The sequence below is a fragment of the Ascaphus truei genome, chromosome 2, assembly GCF_040206685.1.
Source record: "Ascaphus truei isolate aAscTru1 chromosome 2, aAscTru1.hap1, whole genome shotgun sequence".
Classification (NCBI taxonomy): Eukaryota; Metazoa; Chordata; class Amphibia; order Anura; family Ascaphidae; genus Ascaphus; species Ascaphus truei.
The window spans coordinates 459,608,484-459,629,553 of record NC_134484.1 but is presented as its reverse complement, the minus strand read 5'-3'; the positions used below and the strand labels follow the sequence as shown (position 1 = coordinate 459,629,553).

The following is a 21,070-nucleotide window of genomic DNA, read 5'->3' as shown; positions in this document are numbered from 1 at the left end:
CATTTGGAATGAATGGGAATCTGTGCTTACTGTTCTAGTTACACACTGTGGGATTATGTTTGCACAGTGTCTAAACTGATTTCACTGGGCATTAACCAGCTACCGAGTATGACCTATTGTTCATTGTTGGGAGCTCTGATCACATATACTCTCATACTCCTGCTCTTTTGTGATCTTTCAGGTCTTGTGAAAAGTGTATAAAGTCACACAAAAAAGCCCACACAATTTTCAAACGCTATTCAGACGGCAAGCACTTTGAGTATATAACATAATTTTAGGTTATGTATGTATGTCTTTATTTATATTGTACCATTAATGTACATAGCGCTTCACAGCAGTAATACACGTGACAATCTTATAGATAACAAATAATATAAATAACACATAATGGGAAGGAGCGCTTCAGACATAAAAGTAACATTTAGGAAGGGGAGTCCCTGCTCCGAGGAGCTTACAATCTAATTGGTAGGTAGGAAGAATGTACAGAGACTGTAGGAGGGCATTCTGGTAAGCGCGTCTGCAGGGGGCCAAGGTTTATGTAAGAGGTGTAACCTGTAAAGTATCAGCCATGGAGCTACTCAAATGCTTCCTTAAGCTGCGGTCCCAGTCAGCACTATAGCACGCGCGCCCGGCAGGGGGGGCGGTGCGTGCACATTGCTGCACCGCAATCTGCGGACCTAGGAGGGAGGGAGAGTTTACGACGGGAGTGGGCGTGGTGGGGGGTTTGCAGGGGCGTGGCCATGACCTCACACGGCTGGTTCGCCCTCATTGTCTGAACCGACGGTGGGGGCGGGGCCACGCCTCCGTCGCAAACTCAATTTCAGCGTCTTTGAAAAATCTTGTAGTGCCGCGCGGCTGCACCTTCCACGCGAACGTGCGCACTGGGCCCAGCCCCATCGAGGGGCGGTGCATGTACGCACAGCGCACGCCGAGGCGTGAGCTGTAGAAAGCACTGGGACCGCAGCCTTAAGCAGGTGTGTTTTAAGGTGGGTCTTAAAGGAGGATAGAGAGGGTGCCTGTCGGATATTGAGGGGAAGTTCTTCCCAGAGGTGCGGGGCAGTCAGGGCGAAAGGTTTAAAGCGGGAGAGGGCTTAGATACAGAAGGGGTAGAGAGAAGGCATCCTTGAGTGGAACGCAAGAGTTGGGATGGTGTAAAGCGAGAAATTAGGGCTGAGATGTAAGGAGGAGCAGAAGAGTGTAAAGCTTTAAAAGTGAGGAGGTTAAATGATGTACGTCAGATAAATACATAAGGAGGAGTATTGAATACGGAGAAAGCTGTGCAGTCATCAGCTCTCTACTGCGGAGGGTAAGACCATTCATGTCCGTGGCTTTATAGGGAATGGTATGGCTACTGTTGATGTTTAGGGAATAAGTCCCTTTGACTTCCCATGTGAATATACAATACCAACACTTTATCAAATGTTACTGTTAAGAATGACTTAATTGTTTTAATCATATTTTAATTAGTTTATTGAGGCCTACAGAAAAATAAATAAGGAGGTGTTCGAACACCTGTTTGTGTAGGTGGCCAACTCAAGTCCTCAAGGGCCACCAACAGGCCAGGTTTTAGGTATATCCCTGCTTCAGCACAGATGGCTCCATTAGAAGGACTGGGACACTGATTGAGCCATCTGGCTGACGCAGGGATATCCTTATAATTTGACCTTTTGGTGGGCCTTGAGGACTGAGTTTGGCACCCCTGTGTTATAGTTAAAGCGCCTGGAATTGGCACAACAGCACAATTGTCATAGTACAGTACTAAACTGTATATTTTAATGCCATATTCGTGCCTTGGTTTCGGCAACAATCCTGGCTGTTTGCTTCTTTTTTTTTTACCCACATTTTAACTTTTGCAGGTTGGAAACCTTGGGGTCCTCCCCAAAGCTTTTTTTCAGACCCCCTGTTTCCCCATGTACTTGTCTTTGAAGGTACCAGCGTTTGTCCTCTCCAGGGGAAACAAAATGGCGTTTTAAATCTCCCGCATCAAGCAGGCCAATAGGTGACATTGCGGCTTCATATTGACCCATGTGACAGAGGGAATTTTAAAACCCAGGAAGAAATTCAGTCACTTTTACCAGCAAGTATCTCAGTCTATAAAAAACTATCACGCCATGGACAGCTACACACTCCATCTGTCAAAATGTGTATGTGTATATATAAATAGCAAATGGAAATATTACTGTTTGCTCATTTGCATGTCTAAGACAGGTCAGCAACCCCGCCTTTCACCATTATGAGCATACAGTAATATTTCCATTTGCTATATGCTTTGCAGTGGAGGGTTTTTGTCACTTTTTTTTACCCACCATAACTTATAAAAAGAGAAAGTGTGGATAAGAATAGAGGCAAGCAGGATAATTAAAAACTATTTTGATCGGGTGTGAGAAAACACATATCCGCATTAAGTCCTTTGGTTTTGGTGTCAAAGAGTCTTATCATTCTGAGTTCAAATGTTTTCCGTTCCGTTGCAACTGGACTAACACCGCTATTTTCTGCTTTATATATACAGATATATATAAAATATATATATCTTAGTTATATATATATATATATATATATAAAATATATATATATATAAAATATATATAAATATAAATATATAAAATATATATAAAATAAAATATATATATATCTTAGTTGCCATTTCATTATTGTCCCTAACTCTATTCAACCATCAAGCAAGATTTTCTCGAGAGTATTTAGTGCTTTAGGAACTGCTTGTACATATATATATACATACATATATATACATATAAACAGTGTTCGACAAACCTATACATTTGCTCGCCCCGGGCGAGTGGATTTAACCCCCGGGCGAGTAAATATTGGCCCAAGCAGCACACGTTTGGTACTAGGTGGCGAGTAGATTTTTTGGTGATTTGTCAACCACTGCATATAAATATATATATATTTGTACACTGCTTGTACATATATATATATATATATTATACTTTTATACTGTAGTGGTCTGTTTCTTAAAATAAAATATATATATATCTTAGTTGCCATTTCATTATTGTCCCTAACCCTATTCAACCATCAAGCAAGATTTTCTCTCGAGAAAAGCAGTTATATATATATATATATAGTTGTATATATACAAGCAGTTCCTAAAGCAGAACTAAATACTAAACTAATACTCTCGAGAGAAAATCTTACTCTCGAGAGTATTAGTTTAGTATTTAGTTCTGCTTTAGGTACTGCTTGTATATATACAACTATATATATATATATATATATATATATATATATATATATATATATATAAAACTGCTTTTCTCGAGAGAAAATCTTGCTTGATGGTTGAATAGGGTTAGGGACAATAATGAAATGGCAACTAAGATATATATATATTTTATTTTAAGAAACAGACCACTACAGTATAAAAGTCTATTCTCTAGGCTCTCATGACCAATTTTACAACCTAATATAGCGACTTTGGCACAAAGCGTTTGATAGATTCCAGTCTCCCTGGCCTAATTGATAACCATGGACAGTAAATCATTTCCATGTTTAAGCAGTCATTCCTCCTTGGGGTGCTACTGTATGCGATTGGATTGCATTTGGAAAGGTCTTGGCTGTCACAGGAATGAAGTGTGACCATTGGCCCAGGTCACTGATATGTCTAGTATTTTTCTGAAACGGTCTGTGCAAAATCAAAGCTTGGCAAGAGCCCAACCTGAACTCCATGCCCGAATGCAGCTTTGCCTGCTTCATGCAGGATTTTTCACAGCCAAGTAATAAAGAAACTGTCAATAAATATTTATTCACATTTTCTTTGGTCATTCAAGCATGACAAATGAAATACTTGCAGGAGAGAGGCTCATAATGCATTTCCAAGGACCTCCTGGTAGGAAAGGAGTTCACTAAGGAAATATGTTTACTCATTCGTTTTCTCAGCTCCGCTGTATATAGAGAACTTTGTGAATGTTGTAAGGCACAGAAATGTAAGGACACAAGCACGTTATATGGAGCTGATATGGGATCTCACATTTGAGTGTCTCACTTCTGAGGTCAGAGCGATGGTACCTTTCCTGTCCTACTATATTTCAACCAATTTAATTTGACTTTCTCAAAGTGTTCCATCTGCATAATGGAAGCATAGAGTTCAGCATAAAAGTTCAGGTTGATGATGACTGAATCCAGCCAATTTTTCATAATTATGTCTTTTTTTTTTAATCAGTGATTCTCCTTTCACTTTTGGAGGTATTTACATTTACCTAAACATATCCTTTTAATTTTTTTTTAAGGGCTAAATCAATATACAAAGTCATTTTACTCATCCTTCTTATATCTATTTCTGTGCCTTTTTTTGGGCCAGGAGTTGTATTTCTGTAGCATTATTTTACAGCTGTGAATGTAGAACTATAGTCTAAGATTACCAAACGTCAAGATCCAACAATGCTGCATTTGTTTTACATTATTTCATTATTTCCTTCCATTAATGACAATTTCTTAACCATGAATGCAAACTTCTACATATAAATGAGATTCTACATGCAAGCTAGTTGTTTCTACGTGATTTCATAGTTAATTTGTTTTTTTTTTGTGTACTTTACAGGTAATAAAAGCTGGTGTTAAGACCACTTGCAAATGCCATGGAGTGTCGGGATCCTGTACAGTTCGCACCTGTTGGAGACAACTGTCTCCTTTCCATGAAATCGGTAAACAACTAAAGCAAAAATATGAGACTTCACTCAAAGTAGGAAGCACTACCAATGAAGCTACAGGAGAAGGGGACATTTCTCCACCAAAAAAGCCTGTTGCTGGCCACAGTGACCAAATTCCAAGGACTACAGATCTCATTTACATTGATGACTCGCCAAGCTTTTGTCGGATGAGCAAGTATTCTCCTGGGACTTCGGGGAGGAAGTGTTACAAAGACAAGAACTGCGAAAGCATTTGCTGTGGCAGGGGACATAACACTCAGAGCAAGGTGGTAACAAGACCGTGCCAGTGTCAGGTTCGCTGGTGCTGCTACGTGGAGTGTAAACAGTGCACACAAAGAGAGGAGGTTTACACCTGTAAAGATTAGCCCAACGCGTGCAGGCTATGGATGTGTTATAGCAGGAAACCATCACAGCATATGGACAAACAGGGTTTGATTGACATTATGGGATCTAAAGCTATATTAAGACATAAGCACTTTGTAGGGTACAGGTTACCCAACCGTGTTGCTGTTTTTGTTTCGTAGGCTGAGCTGGGAAATTAATAAGTGCCTGGGTAGATAGTGGACATTCAGCGCCATCTTTTAATATGGCCATCTCACAGTCCTTTCAACTCTTGCCAGCCTCTTTGACCATTTAGGTTCTATAATGACGACACAGTTTAACATCTAAGTTACACCTCGATCTTTGACTGGAGACAAATTAACGTTTGCTGGAACTGAGACAACTGTAACTAGAATTACTGGAGAGCAAGGGATCTATTCTCTTCTTGTATCAGCATTCTCTCCAGTCCCGTTGTATGAGTTGGGTGCAGGAGATTAATGTTGGAGAAGCCTGCAACGTGTTGCAATTCAATTTGTTGTGGGACGCTTCTGCAGTAAATGGATTTAAAAAAAACAAAACAATTGCAACATTGGTCTTGTACTTAAGACTGTTAAGAGAATGTTTTAATTAATTAATGCTGAATTGCAGAGCTCATATCATGTTGTAGACGAGCAAAGACCAACATACCTTATAAAGTCAGTTGTCTTTTGATAACAGATTCAGCAAATTCAGATGCCTTTTTTTTAGCACTATCACTGTCTTAAAAAAACCACTAGAAAAGTTTATTTTTCATTGTATAAATATATAGACTTATATATTTTGCTTTTTCCTTGATTAAAAACAAACCCTGCAGACGTTACCTAAAAGAAAACCAACACTTTTTTTTAGTCCTATCTTCATGACCTGGATCTGCATTATGTATATTCGTAATATCCATTTTATAGTTACTGTAAATGTTAAAATAACTTAAAACTCAGAGCTCTTTATAAAAAGCAAGCTGTCATTTTTGGACGTGGACTAATCCGTAAAGATAAATACTCCTATGACATCATTCCATTTACTGTAACCCAAATATAGGAGCATTAAGCCTTTCAGCATACTGTACAATATCCTGAAAACCACTAGATAAGAGACTATGGTACCATTTAGCACACGTACCGGCTACATAAATCTTGGATTTTAAAATACAAAACGACAAAAACCTAAAGCATATTCCTAGCCATTTAAAAGCTGTGAACTAGACAAGAACATTTAATTTCAATGGATATAACACTAAAATGTTGCATGATTATTTTATTTTTACCACCCAGACAAGGCTACTGGAGTTGACTAGATTTTGGGCACCGAGAAGGGGCAACGTCTTCTAACTCAAGACAAAATGCAGGCAGGCTGTCACTTAGGCAGCCGTACACACCATGTGTTCTTATTTTCATTAGATCTCTAGATGTGGATTGATGTGCCTGTCAACTACATGTATATACTTATACATATACTCAGTGAAACTAATTTCACGTGAGGATTGAGCCTAATGGGCCTCCTCGATTTATAATGTCTCAGTGACCACTGAACCCTTTGCTGTCAGTGGGGACCCCTCTAGCAGAGAAAACACTGCTTGGTAGATATGGGCCATACACTGGAATTTACTAACCTCCAATTCGGCTTATGGTAGTTAATAGTTAATGTGATAACACGCATCAGAGGTTAGGGAATTTCCTTCCCCCCTGCCCCCCCCCCCTTAGTGTCATCAGGACCTAGGGAGGAAGAGTGCAGGGAGAATATGTCTGCATTATATAGGATATTTATATACAACACTGCATTCCTGAAAATAGCATCATCTAACAGCAATAGATCAAGATTCAAGTACACCCAACCTAACCTACACAATCATGTAAGGGCTGCATTTTCGTTTCAGTACTGCTGATTTAAGGTGACCATGCCCTCCCAAAACAGGGTAGCCAAGGGTGTCAGCTCTAACCGTAGCCACTACATATAGTGTATTCTGTGTATTAGCAAAGGTTTTCCATGTCAACCAGTCCAGCAGTAAAACTTCCAAGGTCAAAAGACTTAACTTGCGTATTGTTACATGTAAACACTCCACTGTTCCACTGTTCCACCGAGGTCTCTTTCATACCTGGAAATTCCATTTCTAGAGACTGCATGAGAGTAGGACTCGATATTCAGTACTAGACACAAGGACTCCACAGTATTGAGCAAACTCATAGATATTTAATAACTATATAAAGCATATAGCGCCGCCTGGTCATTAAAGGTCTGATCTGTATTCAGTGTGTGTATATATATGTATGTGTATATATATATATATATATATGTATATATATATATACATATATATATATAAATATATATATGTATATAAACATTTATATATATATAAACATTTATATATATATATGAACATTTATTTATTCTAAAGCATTTTGAAGGAACTTATTATGGTTTCAATGTGGTATTATGTCCAATTATAACTGTCACAAAGTCCTTGTGTAATCCATTTGTTAAGTAGAGGATTTTGTTTTTGAGTGGACACAGATTTTGTGCCTTCAATAAGTATGGAGAAAATGCATGTCTGTGTGTATATCCAGAATCATGTTAAGGCAGGGTTCCCAACTCCAGTCCTCAAGGGCCACCAACAGGTCAGGGTTGTAAGGCTATCCCAGCTTCAGCACCGGTGACTCAAGCAATGGCTCAGTCTGAGACTGAGCCACTGATTGAGCCACTGGGGCTAAAGCAGGGATAGCCTTACAACCCGGACCTGTTGGCAATAGCGTAGCAAGGCATGGGCGGGTCCCCGGGCAACATCTTTTTATTTAGCAGCGAATGCGCGATCGGCTTTTTATCTACTGTGCATGTGGGATCGGCTTTTTTCTACCGCGCATGCGCGATCGTCCCAGTAGGTAAAAAGCAGATCGCGCATGCGCTGCCGCTAGAGAGTGGTCCTCCCAAGAGCACGGGCTGCCCGGGCTATAGCTGCGCCCCTGCCTGTTTGGGGTCTTGAGGACTGGAGTTGACAACCCCTGTGTTAAGGTGTTTGAATCAGATACAGTAAGCTTGCACATGGTATTTTCAATCACATATTTTCAATAGTTCCGTGAAACGCAAAGCATGTAGATAAGAGGAAAGAGTGAATGAACTACTGAGTGAAAGAGCTCATTTGTGTATTATATTTCACGCACTGAAGCCTGGATGCTTTCTGTATTTAAAAATGTATTTATGACAATGTAGATATATCGCTTTTCCTGTTATATATTGTACATATTTTTTTTTTTCCTCCTGTGGTATATATAAATGAAAAAAATAAATAAAATGAACATAAAATCAAATAGCAGAAGGCACATGCATGAAAGGTAACCAGTGGTACTCAGCCTTTGATATTCAAAGAGCATCTTTGGCCATGAGAGAACTGGCAAAAATGTAATGTAAAAAATGTAAATGTGCCATTTAGATCTAGTCTAACCCTTCCAGTCTAGCTGAACCCTGGCAGTGCAACCTATTGCAGAATAGAATATATAAGGCCGTATTTACTAAGCCGTGCTATAAAACACATTCAATTGCTGAGAGACACTGCATTGACCATTCACTCGTGTTCCTCTTGGGTTTCAGTTCAGGTCATTGAGGCCCATATTTACCAAGCAGTGCTAAGCCATAAGGCACCTCTTGATGCTAGAAGATCCTTTATGCCATATGACATAGCACCTCTTAGTAAATATGGGTCCCGATGTCCTAAAAATGGGAAGATTAACTAAAGCCCAACCGGAATATTACATCCATCAGCCGGAAACTGTAGGCCGCAGGATAGCAGGCTAAAAATGTCCTGCTTTCTTTTGGCCATACTATGCTGTATATACATGGGTTTCCCAGTGAAGATTCTTAGATGTCATGAGGTGTGTGACTGGAACCCAGCAGCTTTCAGGGGCTGCTACTCTAACTTATGGTAAGTTGGTTGTCCCAATGACTATCAACAGTACCTAGTTCCAGAACCGCGGCCCACACTCACTAACCTCTGTAACGCCATTTAACGTTAACCCAACCTCAGTTAACGAAACGTTAATGGTAACGCTGTACTCACTAAAGAAAGTAACGTAATGTCAATGTCCCATTAAAAGCTTAGCATTATACAAAAAGGATGTTGGGGGAAATTATTTACAGACAAACCCCTTGCACGGGAATTCTATACTCAAAGCTTTGTTTATGTAAAAGTAGAACGTTACATTATTTAAGTCTTATCTGCATTACTCCCATCCAGACACTGAAATTTGAGCATAAGACCTATTTCTGACCTATTGGCTGAGTAACACAGGGTTTAGGTATGAATGAAATAAAATAGTGTTATTTCCCCTCTCCTCCAAAAACCCTATTTCATCACCTTGCTGGGAGTAACGACAAGAGTTTAAAAAATGACATGTTATTTAAAGATAATATCCCATCATCCTGAAATAACATGACGTCTTCGCTATGTTAATGAGCTCTCGTACAGACGTTATTTTTTTGCACGTATGCCGTAACATCCGCGCCTGATGTAGATAATGTTGCATTATTTATCCTGCTTTTACAGAGTTTTAGGGAGTCCGCGCCCTAGTGTCTAGTACTTTTTAAGCACTTATCCAAAATTGGCACTGCTGTTCAAAATTCCATTTCTACCAGAAGTGCCAGCCAGACGATGCTTTGTGGTGCATTGCTGAGCTGCACAGGTTCAGTATCACTGATACAATAAGTTGGTGAGATGTAATATTAACCTTGTCAACTGAGGAGAACTGTGCTTCGGAGTTCTCTGTTTCCTTGCTGAGATAATATGTCACATATAACTTCAGCCCACCCTGTATTATTTCCATATGTGCCTTTTCCTGGACGGAGAATGAAAATGATTGACACAGATTTATTAAGCAGAGTAGACCCATTGTGTTTGGTTTAATTGCACAGGGTTCTCATTGTTTCGCTGTTGGGATAGAAATTGAGCAGATAGTCTGAGATTATTTGCAAGTTGTGATATCTTTTACTGGACAATTTAAAGGAATATATGCAGATAAGATGTTGTGCAGAAACGTTCACTTCACATGCACTCCTCCAGAGGGAAATAATGTGTCTGCCAAATGTTTATGTACAATAGTATCTAGGTAACGTTTTTAAATGAATTGAATAAATCACAAATATAGAAAGAATCAAGTTTTGCCAGACTGACGTGGCTTCCAAAAGTCTGATTTACAGATGGTCTTTTCCGTACACGGTGTCCTCGTATCCTTAATATCTCAATGTACTTGCGTGTTGTAATACTTGCAAACTGAGATAGTGTTTGCTACTTTTGTACTAGAAACGTTTTATACACAATGTAATTGATGCACCCACATGCCTTGGTATGTTGTATTTGAACATGCTTCTGTTTTATATCTCTGGTTTTATGGAAACAAAGCAACTTATTTCTATGCATTGTTATATGTTCCCAAACTGAAATGCAATAGAGACCCTATTAGGTTTGTAAATCCCTCCACTTTGTCATGAGCTTGTAATTCATTGTTTAGCTACGTTTTGCAGTCCACTTAAGACGTGTTTTTTTTAAATAATACTCTGGGTAAGACTTGCTGTACAGTGGGTTAAAGGTCACAAATACAGAAATGCAGAATACTTGTTGTATAAATCAGAGTGTTTCCCAAATCCCCATTTCCTGTTGTAAGCAAAATTACACATTTATGCAAAATGTTATTCAGTTACAAACAAAATCCCCCAGAGTCGTTATATATTCTAGTATATTTTGATACAAATTAAAAATGAATACATCAACACAGCTGCACAGAGATGTGGCGTAAGAAATGTTTATATTGTGTATTATTTTGTAAAATACTTTGTGTTTTTCCTCATTTTGGATTCCCATAGACATAGAATAAAACGGTTTGGGGAATGTTCAAAAAATGTTAACATTTCCAGTGACGGCAGCGAAGAGATTATTTTTTTTTTCGTTCTAGAGTGAACATTTTCTGTTTATAAATTGTTTGAGTAACTGACCGAATTTGAATATTGACTAGAGGTTTGCAAAACATTTTAATGACAATTAATTTCTTATTAAAAAGAAAAAGAAGAAGAAGAAGCACAGCCAGAGTTTTCTGTCATTATGTTACAGTATGCACATTTTCCAGTCTTTAAACTATTTTTGTTTAGAGAAAGTTATTTTAGTAAAGAATAGCCAGAGGGACTATGGCAGGGAAACAGCTAAAACTATCAGTGGCCCATCTGAAAGTGCTATAAATGGTAATCAAAAAGGAAGAAAAAATCATTGAACCTCCTGTGGAGGAAGATCGCAGTTATTCAGCTATCCGGGCAGTACATTCATATTAAGAGATCGTTGAAATATTAACAATTTCATTGGATATCACGATAACTTGCATCGCCGTATTCAATAAATAATGACTCATCTTGATTTATTTTAAACATTGAAAAAGGAAATATCACCTTACGTTCAAATGTAAATACTAAGAAATGCCCTTAAAGCAGCAGAAACTCCCCCCCCCCCCCCCGGAAGCCTTTGTACGTTTAACTCGTGTAACGCTAGTATCTTGCCTCGCAAGCATTTCCTGCTCCGTTTTTTTATTATTATAGGTGAGAGAAAAAAAATCATTTTTTTTTCATCTCTAGTGTCTGAGGTTATCATGGCAACTTCAGGCTACAATCGGTTCTGAAGAGGCGGCCATTTTACCTCCCAGACACTGACTATTTCAACTGGTTATCGGATTTTAAAAACATCCCCGGAACTGGCAAGAAGAGATCTTTTACTGATGTAAATATATCCAAACAAATGACTATCAGCACAGACTGCTGCTTTAAAGAAGATAGAGCAATTGTATAAAATAGCCATTTTAAGTTGCACTTAAGGAGAAGGTGCCTGGGAACACGAAATATCAGTAATATAGAAAAGAAAACACTCCATGTTAGGGTTAAATGATAAACTTGGAGTCCTCAGTTGCCCATTTTTGAGATTTCTTCCCCTCACATCTTTAGATCCCTCTTCTGCTTGTTATCAGGAAGTCTATCATGCCTATTATATATGCACAGAAAATGGCTGCCAAACTCACACGGTTGGCTCCTAATCAGAACTAGGACACTGTTGCATATATGAGTTAGTCAAAGTTTCTCCAGTAAATAGCCCTCTGGTCCTACGATAACTGCCACACTCCAAACCACGGCTGATGTGCTGACCATGCAGCGTCATCGATAGCGGTGGCTGGGTCACTAATCTATTCTCAAAGGATGTTGAACTCTTCTCTCAGCCACAGTAGAAGGATCAGGCTGACTATGAGATGGACATTAATGGTCAGATGTATGGGGTTGAAGATATGAAAAATTCAAATGTATATCTTAGTAAAAACCATTCCCAGCACCGCGTATAGTCATAGAACAGTGTTTAAAATGAGTTCTTGTTTTTAAGACTGGCATGATGCATATATTGGAGGGGGAAGCAGCATCTATAGGCACCTGCTTCTTACAAATAACACAATTCCTAGTTAAATATGAATGTAGATTTTGGAATTTGTTTTGTGCACTTGATTGAGTATTTTCCTTACAAAGGGAGGTGGGCATGGGATACTAACATATGAAGGATTAGTATTTTTCTTTGTACTTTTTTTCATTGTCTTATGGGAGCCTAAATTATTTTTCTCTACCTCATGTGTACAGCTTGTAGGTATAAATCTGATTCTGAGTGGCTGTTGAGAATGTATTTAAGTTATTTAACATCTTTGTATAACAAAAAGCAAGAAAAATGAAACAATAAATGTATTTTAAATTATAAATTAAATACGTGTTTTCTTATTTACTTGTGTCCGAAGCGCACTACAGTATGTGAAATAAATGGTGATTTGGTTGAGCCAGTTTATAAGATGCATATATAGGCTTATTCCATTACTACTCTTCATACGTGGATCATTCACTGTTCTTTTTTTAACATGTTAGGCTATTTAGCAGGTCAAGAAATGGCCATTTGATAACAATAATTTATTTTATAGTGCTAATAAACTACTCAACGCTGTACATAGAATTTTCCATCCACAATAATGGAAGTGTGCCCATAGAGCTTGCAATTACATTTTTAGTGCTTGAGACACAGGGAGGTCAAGTGTCCCGGGGTCACAGGTAGAGATGGGCAAACCTGTCAAAATCCATTTCCCTTAATTTCCCTGAGCTTTCCATTCAATATCCTTTCCGCGGTGTAAAATCCGTCAAACGACTGTTACAGTTTAAATCCTTGCGGTTTAATCCAAAACCGCCATTGGATACAATCCGTACGGATTTTTAAGAATCCAAGCCGTGGATTACGCAATCCGTGCATGGATTGGGTACTTAGAAAGCCACTAAAGTATGGCAGAATCCGCAATGTGGAATGTCAGGTGATAAAAAAATTCATCCAGAAAGACGGATCGCCCTTTTTGAGACTGATTCCCGGAAATGTCACAGGACTAAAGGATTAAAATCCACAAAAAAGAAAATCTCCCATTTATAGTTGAAGGAAACTGCCCTGCAATTGGAAAAGGGCTGGAGGCCTTGTGACTGGATACACACATCTGCACCCTGCAGAAGACTCCCCCGGGAAGCTTTATCACGCACTAGCACTGTTATCTCCAATTTGATGAACGAACAGGCCCGGAAAACGAAGGAAATGAAATGTAACACAAGCCAGATTTCAAATTACTTTGTCTTAGTTTATTAAGCATAGGGTAAAGACTTTTATACAGTAAAAAGAAAAGGTTTGGTTAGAGGCATAACGTAGGTGTAACCTGGGTGTGGCTTGGGAGTGGCTTGGGTTAGAGGCGTGTTTTAGGGGCAGGACATATTAGTGGCATGATTTTGGGACGTAATGCTCCCAATACATGCACTGTCTGAATACATTGCCCATTCATTGTCAGTTATCAAAAACCTTGAATTTCTTCTAGCAACTTTGTTAGGTGATCTTGCCTTTCTCAGAGAACCAGTCTTATTATTTACTGACTAAAACAGCAGGAAACTGACAACATAAAAAGCATCTTAGCATACAGAGGCGGCACATTTTATTTGAGTGCGGCTAGCTCCGCAAGCCTGGGGATGCCCCGGCATGCTAGCCGCACTCCCTCGGCGTGCCGCGTGTCATCGGCGTGCCGCGCGGTCACGCATCATCGGGTGCCTGCGCCCCCTGCACGTGCGTCCAGGGCTTCCCGAGGGAGCCCTGGTGTCCCGCGATGTGGGGGACGGCGGCAGGGGGTTCCGGGGGACCCGGCGGACCCGGCGAGCGGAGGGAGAAAGCCGCGATCGGAGGGCGCTCCTCCGTGGCTTCGGCGCGCGCCAGGCACATCCCGGTGCGCGCCCGGTTACTGCTGCGGCCGAGACCGGGCAAATGCTCAAATAAACTCGGCCGCAGCAGTAAAAAGTATCTTAGCAAAATCCTGAGCAAGGAAAGAGGAAATGTAATTTGGCAGAAGCTGAATACATTAGAAATTATATTTCAGCAAAAAGCTGACTACAGAATCTTAACAGGTTATGAACAGACAAAATGGATGGTTTAAAACAATGCAGTTTCTGGCTTTACCTACTGTCCCTAACAATTGTCACAGGTAAAGATGACACTGGAATTCAAACAGGTTCCCGTGCATCAAAGACAGTGACGTTATCACTTAGCTCCTGGACGCCTTCAGCCTGAGAACAGCTGTCAGCTATTGCAACATACAGATTCCCAGCAAGCTCTGATAACCCCCCCCCCAAATTACCACATAATTGATATATGTATTTAAGTGTCAATTGAAGTGCTACTGGGCGGGGCTAAATGTATACAACAAAAAAACAAAGAAGCCCAAAGCTACATCAAATATGACAAAAATACACAGTAAAATACCTATATATCTCTTGTAAAAGGGTAATTTAGTTAAACCCTTTGGTCAAAGCATTTCAAGCCTGAAAACCACATCAAGGTATGACCAAATTTGCAGGTCCTAACACTAACTGATTAAAATTCTTATTTAAATCTATTTTTAATCAGTTAGTGTTAGGACCTGAAATTTTGGTCATGCCTTGCTGTGGCTTACAGGCTTAAAATGCTTTGGCCAAATGGTTTAACTAAATGACCGTTTTTCAAGAGATATATAGGTATTTCACTGTATTTTTGTCATATTGGATATATCTTTGGGCTTCTTTGTTTTTTTTGTTGTAGCTATTGCAACATACATGCGGTTATTAACTAAGGTCTCCCAGCTGGAAAACTGGGCAAAGTCTGTGCAAAAGAAGGAAACACTCTTTGCTTTCAATGGGATATCTTTTCTTTGATGAATATGGATCTGGTTTTGCCCAATTTATGCAGACTGGAGACTTTACTAAATATTCCCCACAGCGTGAAAGAAACTTTTGCTTCTTAGACTGATGATTTATGGCCGAATAATTGACATAAAAATAAATGCAATATGATTGTTCCTTAACATTGTTACTTAAATTTCTCCTGTGCATATAATAACCAGTAATTAACAAGAGATTATTTCATGATGACAATCCTAGCGGGACAGAGCATTATATAAATCCCAGCGGGACAGAGCATTATATAAATCCCAGCGGGACAGAGCGTTATATAAATCCCAGCGGGACAGAGCGTTATATAAATCCCAGCGGGACAGAACATTATATAAATCCCAGCGGGACAGAGCGTTATATAAATCCCAGCGGGACAGAGGGTTATATAAATCCCAGCGGGACAGAGCGTTATATAAATCCCAGCGGGACAGAGAATTATATAAATCCCAGCGGGACAGAACATTATATAATCCCAGCGGGACAGAGAATTATATAAATCCCAGCGGGACAGAGCTTTATATAAATCCCAGCGGGACAGAACATTATATAAATCCCAGCGGGACAGAGCGTTATATAAATCCCAGCGGGACAGAGCATTATATAAATCCCAGCGGGACAGAGCATTATATAAATCCCAGCGGGACAGAGCATTATATAAATCCCAGCGGGACAGAACATTATATAAATCCCAGCGGGACAGAGCATTATATAAATCCCAGCGGGACAGAGCATTATATAAATCCCAGCGGGACAGAGCATTATATAAATCCCAGCGGGACACAGCATTATATAAATCCCAGCGGGACAGAACATTATATAAATCCCAGCGGGACAGAGCGTTATATAAATCCCAGCGGGACAGAGCATTATATAAATCCCAGCGGGACAGAGCGTTATATAAATCCCAGCGGGACAGAGCATTATATAAATCCCAGCGGGACAGAGCATTATATAAATCCCAGCGGGACAGAGCATTATATAAATCCCAGCGGGACACAGCATTATATAAATCCCAGCGGGACAGAACATTATATAATCCCAGCGGGACACAGCATTATATAAATCCCAGCGGGACAGAACATAATATAATCCCCAGCGGGATAGAGCGTTATATAAATCCCAGCGGGACAGAGCATTATATAAATCCCAGCGGGACAGAGCTTTATATAAATCCCAGCGGGACAGAGCATTATATAAATCCCAGCGGGACAGAGCATTATATAAATCCCAGCGGGACAGAACATTATATAAATCCCAGCGGGACAGAGCATTATATAAATCCCAGCGGGACAGAACATTATATAAATCCTAGCGGGACAGAGCATTATATAAATCCCAGCGGGACAGAGCATTATATAAATCCCAGCGGGACAGAGCGTTATATAAATCCCAGCGGGACACAGCATTATATAATCCCCAGCGGGACAGAACATTTTATAATCCCCAGCGGGACAGATCATTATATAAATCCCAGAGGACATTCAGTAGATTCACTAAACTTCTATACTGCATAAAATGTAGGGTCACATGCATCAACTACTGATACAGATTATCGCACCCTTTCTGACGTTAACTCTAATTGGCTCCATTGGACCAGAGATGACGCTGTGCGCAAGCGTTCACCCAGTAAATCTGGGAGCAGTCAGCTGTGGGAGATGCAGAGCCATGGATAGCGATTAAAGGGTGTGGGTGTCCCGGTACTGTAAGTGTGATTATTTTTTTTTATATTTGTGTGGTTTACACCGTTAACCATTTACAGTATGTTTGCCTTTTCTTTACGATTTTGTTCATAGAGACTTGAGAATGTTTGTGTGAAGATCCCCACAGTTTTCACAGTGTGGACATCACAACCTCCAGATGACACCATTCTACTTGATCACAGATTTCCTGAAGGGTTTTGAACCTTTATATTTCTAACACAACTAAACAAAGGGAAGATAAGACTGGCTAACCTAGAATTGGTGATAAAAATACATAACATTAACTTTGTTGAACATATTGATACATTAATCCCTTAGGAGCCCAAGCGAAAGTTAGTCATGGTCATCCAATGACCTAACCTGGCCTATTGCGCTACTAAAGGCAGAATATTGTATTGTATTGTATGTCTTTATTTATATAGCGCCATTAATGTACACTGCGCTTCACAGTAGTAATACATGTGGTAATCAAATAAATAACAGATAATATAAATAACAGATCATGGGAATAAGTGCTTTAGACATAAAAGTAACATTTCGGAATGGGAGTCCCTGCCCCGAGGAGCTTACAATCTAATTGGTAGATAGGGAGAACGTACAGAGACAGTAGGAGGGAGTTCTGGTAAGTGCGTCTGCAGGGGGCCAAGCTTTATGTATCGTGTTCAGAATATCCACAGTGCTATTCATATGCTTCTTTAAGCAAGTGTGTCTTAAGGTGGGTCTTAAAGGTGGATAGAGAGGGTGCTAGTCGGGTACTGAGGGGAAGGGCATTCCAGAGGTGTGGGGCAGTCAGTGAAAAAAAAAAAAAAAAAAAGCTGTGTGTGCTGTGCACGCGCATAGTAAGTGAAACTTCTTTGACTTTTGTCACAGAAATTGTATTTGTGTTTGTGATGTTTTAATTAAAAATCAAAATACAATTTCATTGACAAAACGCAAATAAATTTGACTACTTATAACGCGCGTGCTCGGCACAAATCCCCTGTATTAGCTATTTGCACTAAGTGTGAATTCCTCGTGTGTGCGTGTGACTGTGAGTGTGCGTGTGACAGAGAGTGTGCGTGTGACAGAGAGTGTGCGTGTGACAGAGAGTGTGCGTGTGACAGAGAGTGTGCGTGTGACAGAGTGTGCGTGTGACAGAGAGTGTGCGTGTGACAGAGTGTGTGCGTGTGACAGAGTGTGTGCGTGTGACAGAGTGTGTGCGTGTGACAGTGTGTGCGTGTGACTGAGAGTGTGCGTGTGCGTGTGACTGAGAGTGTGCGTGTGACTGAGAGTGTGCGTGTGACTGAGAGTGTGCGTGTGACTGAGAGTGTGCGTGTGACTGAGTGTGCGTGTGACTGAGAGTGTGCGTGTGACTGAGAGTGTGCGTGTGACTGAGTGTGCGTGTGACTGAGAGTGTGCGTGTGACTGAGAGTGCGTGTGACTGAGTGTGCGTGTGACTGAGAGTGTGCGTGTGACTGAGTGTGCGTGTGACTGAGAGTGTGCGTGTGACTGATAGTGTGCGTGTGACTGAGAGTGTGAATTCCTTGTGTGTGTGTGTCAATTAGTGTCTGTGTGTTTGTATATATGTGTGTGTGTCAGTCAGTGTATGTGTGTCAGTCAGTGTGTGTGTGTATGTGTGTCAGTCAGTGTTTGTGTGGTGTGTATGTCTCTTTTTGTGTCCTGTCTGTGTCCTGTGTCCTGTGTTCCCGTCACCCCCCCCCCCCCCGTCCCGCCCCCCGGAGGTACACGACCGCGGCGCAGTCCCCATTCTCTACCCCTGGTAGAGCTGCGTGTCCTGCTGCAGCCAGGTCCACACAAGGGGGTTACAGGAGGGCACGGTAATGTGCGTGGGGCGCTCTTCCCTCTAATTATGCTGTGGAGGACGCATAGCACAACAGCCTCTTCTGCCGCCATCACTGCTGCGCATGCGCGGCATAGGAGCGGCAATGGCGGTAGTTCACTCGCCCCCGATACACAGTTGCGCAGCACGCAGACCCCGCAGCCATTGTTGGCTTCCTCCGGCAGCCGGGTCAGCGGCCTCCAGCCCCGCGGGGAGCCGATGTAATAATGCATCTGGGGGGAATGGCGCATGTGCTGGAGCGGCCGGGGCTGAGGGGAGGGGTTAGCCATCAAAACACAACAGCGCATGCGCGGCATGGCAGCGAGAACGGCGGCCATTAGTAGCGGCGCCGGCGGCTATCCGCATATGTCAGCGGCCATGTGGGGAGTGCGGCGGCCATCAGGCCGTTAGGAGCAAAAAAAATCCATTGATTTTTGGAGCGGGTGTGATGTCAGTGTTGGGGTCGGGCTGAGCCAGAACACAGGCCGGCCTCAACTGCCTGCACTGACGTCACATCCGTTTCATTTCTGTCTCCACAATTCTTTTTTGCCCTAGTTCGAATAAGGTGCCACTAAGGAAGTTTCACTTCAAAAGGTTTAAGGCGGGAGAGGGCTTTAGATGCGAAGGGGGTAGAAAGAACACATCCTTGAGAAGAACGCAAGAGTTTGGATGGTGCATAACGAGAAATTAGGGATGAGATTTAAGGAGGGGCAGAAGAATGTAAAGCTTTAAAAGTGAGGAGAAGAATGGAGTGTGAGATGCGGCATTTGATCGGAAGCCAGGAGAGGGATTTCATGAGGGGAGATGCTGAGACAGATCTAGGAAAGAGTAGAGTGATTCTGGCAGCAGCATTTAGGATAGATTGTAGGGGAGACAGGTGAGAGGTAGGAAGTCTGGACAGCAGGAGGTTACAGTAATCAAGACGGGAGAGAATGAGGGCCTGAGTCAGAGTTTTAGCAGTCGAGCAACAGAGGAAAGGGCGTATCTTTGTTATATTGCGGAGGAAAAAGCAACAAGTTTTAGAAATGTTTTGAATGTGAGGGGCGAATGTGAGAGGAATCGAGTGTGACCCCTATCCAGCGTGCTTGGGCTACTGGGTGAATGATTGTAGTTCCAACAGTAATGTGGAAGGAGGTAGTAGGGCCAGATTTGGGAGGAAGTATGAGGAGCTCTGTTTTAGCCATGTTGAGTTTTTGGCGTCGGAGGGCCATCCAGGAGATATAGCAGAGAGACATTCAGAAACTTTGGTTTGTACAGCAGGTGTAAGGTCAGGTGTTGAAAAGTATATTTGTGTGTCGTCGGCATAGAGGTGATAATTAAACCCAAAAGATGTTATTAGGTGACCTAGAGAGAGTGTGTACAGAGAAAAAAGAAGAGGTCCCAGGACAGAGCCCTGGGGTACCCCCACAGAGAGATCAATAGAGGAGGAGGTGTTAGCAGAAGAGACACTAAAAGTACGATGGGAGAGGTAGGATGAGATCCAGGATAGAGCTTTGTTCCGAATACCTAGAGTATGGAGAATGTGGAGGAGAAGAGGGTGGTCCACTGTGTCAAATGCTGCAGAGAGGTCGAGTAATATGAGCAGAGTGTAATGACCTCTGTCTTTGGCAGCATGGAGGTCGTCAGTTATTTTAGTGAGGGCTGTTTCGGTGGAGTGAGCAGTGTGGAAGCCAGATTGTAGAGGGTCTAGGAGAGAATAGGTGTTGAGAAAATGGAGCAAGCGAGAGAATACAAGACGTTCAAGGAGTTTAGAGGCAAAAGGCAGGAGGGAGACACGTCGATAGTTAGAAAGACAGGTAGGGTCAAGCTTGCTGTTTTTGAGTAATGGTATGACTGTTGCATGTTTGAAGGAGGATGGAAGGGTTCCAGAGCAGAGGGAGGAGTTAAAAATGTGTGTGAGCGTAGGGATTATAGTAGGAGCTAGAGGTTTTAGGAGATGGGAGGGAATGGGGTCAAGAGGGCAAGTGGTAGAGGGAGAAGAGGCAATCAACAGCGACACAGTGAGACAGTGGAAAAAGAGTCAAGGAAGGCAGGAGGAGAGTTGGGAAGAGGTGTAGGATGGGAGGAAGAAACAGAGGGGATGTTCTGCCGTATGGATTCCACCTTTTCCTTAAAATAGTCAGCAAAGTCCTGAGCAGAGATGGAGGAAGGAGAGGCAGCTGAGGGTGGTTTGAGTAGAGTATCAAAGACAGAGAACAGTCGGCGTGGGTTAGACTTGTGCATGTTGATTAGTGCAGAAAAGTAGGCTT

At 41.4% G+C, this 21,070-nt stretch overlaps 1 protein-coding gene across 2 annotated transcripts in view; it reads left to right on the top strand.

The window, feature by feature from the left end:
• The window catches only part of WNT9A (Wnt family member 9A), a 236,632-nt gene extending 225,814 nt beyond the window's left edge, over positions 1–10,818 (top strand). For both annotated transcript variants that reach the window (XM_075588024.1, XM_075588025.1), the window contains one exon: positions 4,562–10,818. In XM_075588024.1, coding sequence (XP_075444139.1) covers positions 4,562–5,035 — 474 coding nt within the window. In that variant the 3' untranslated portion in view covers positions 5,036–10,818. The remainder of the gene's footprint in view (positions 1–4,561) is intronic.
• Positions 10,819–21,070: the final 10,252 nt, after the last annotated feature.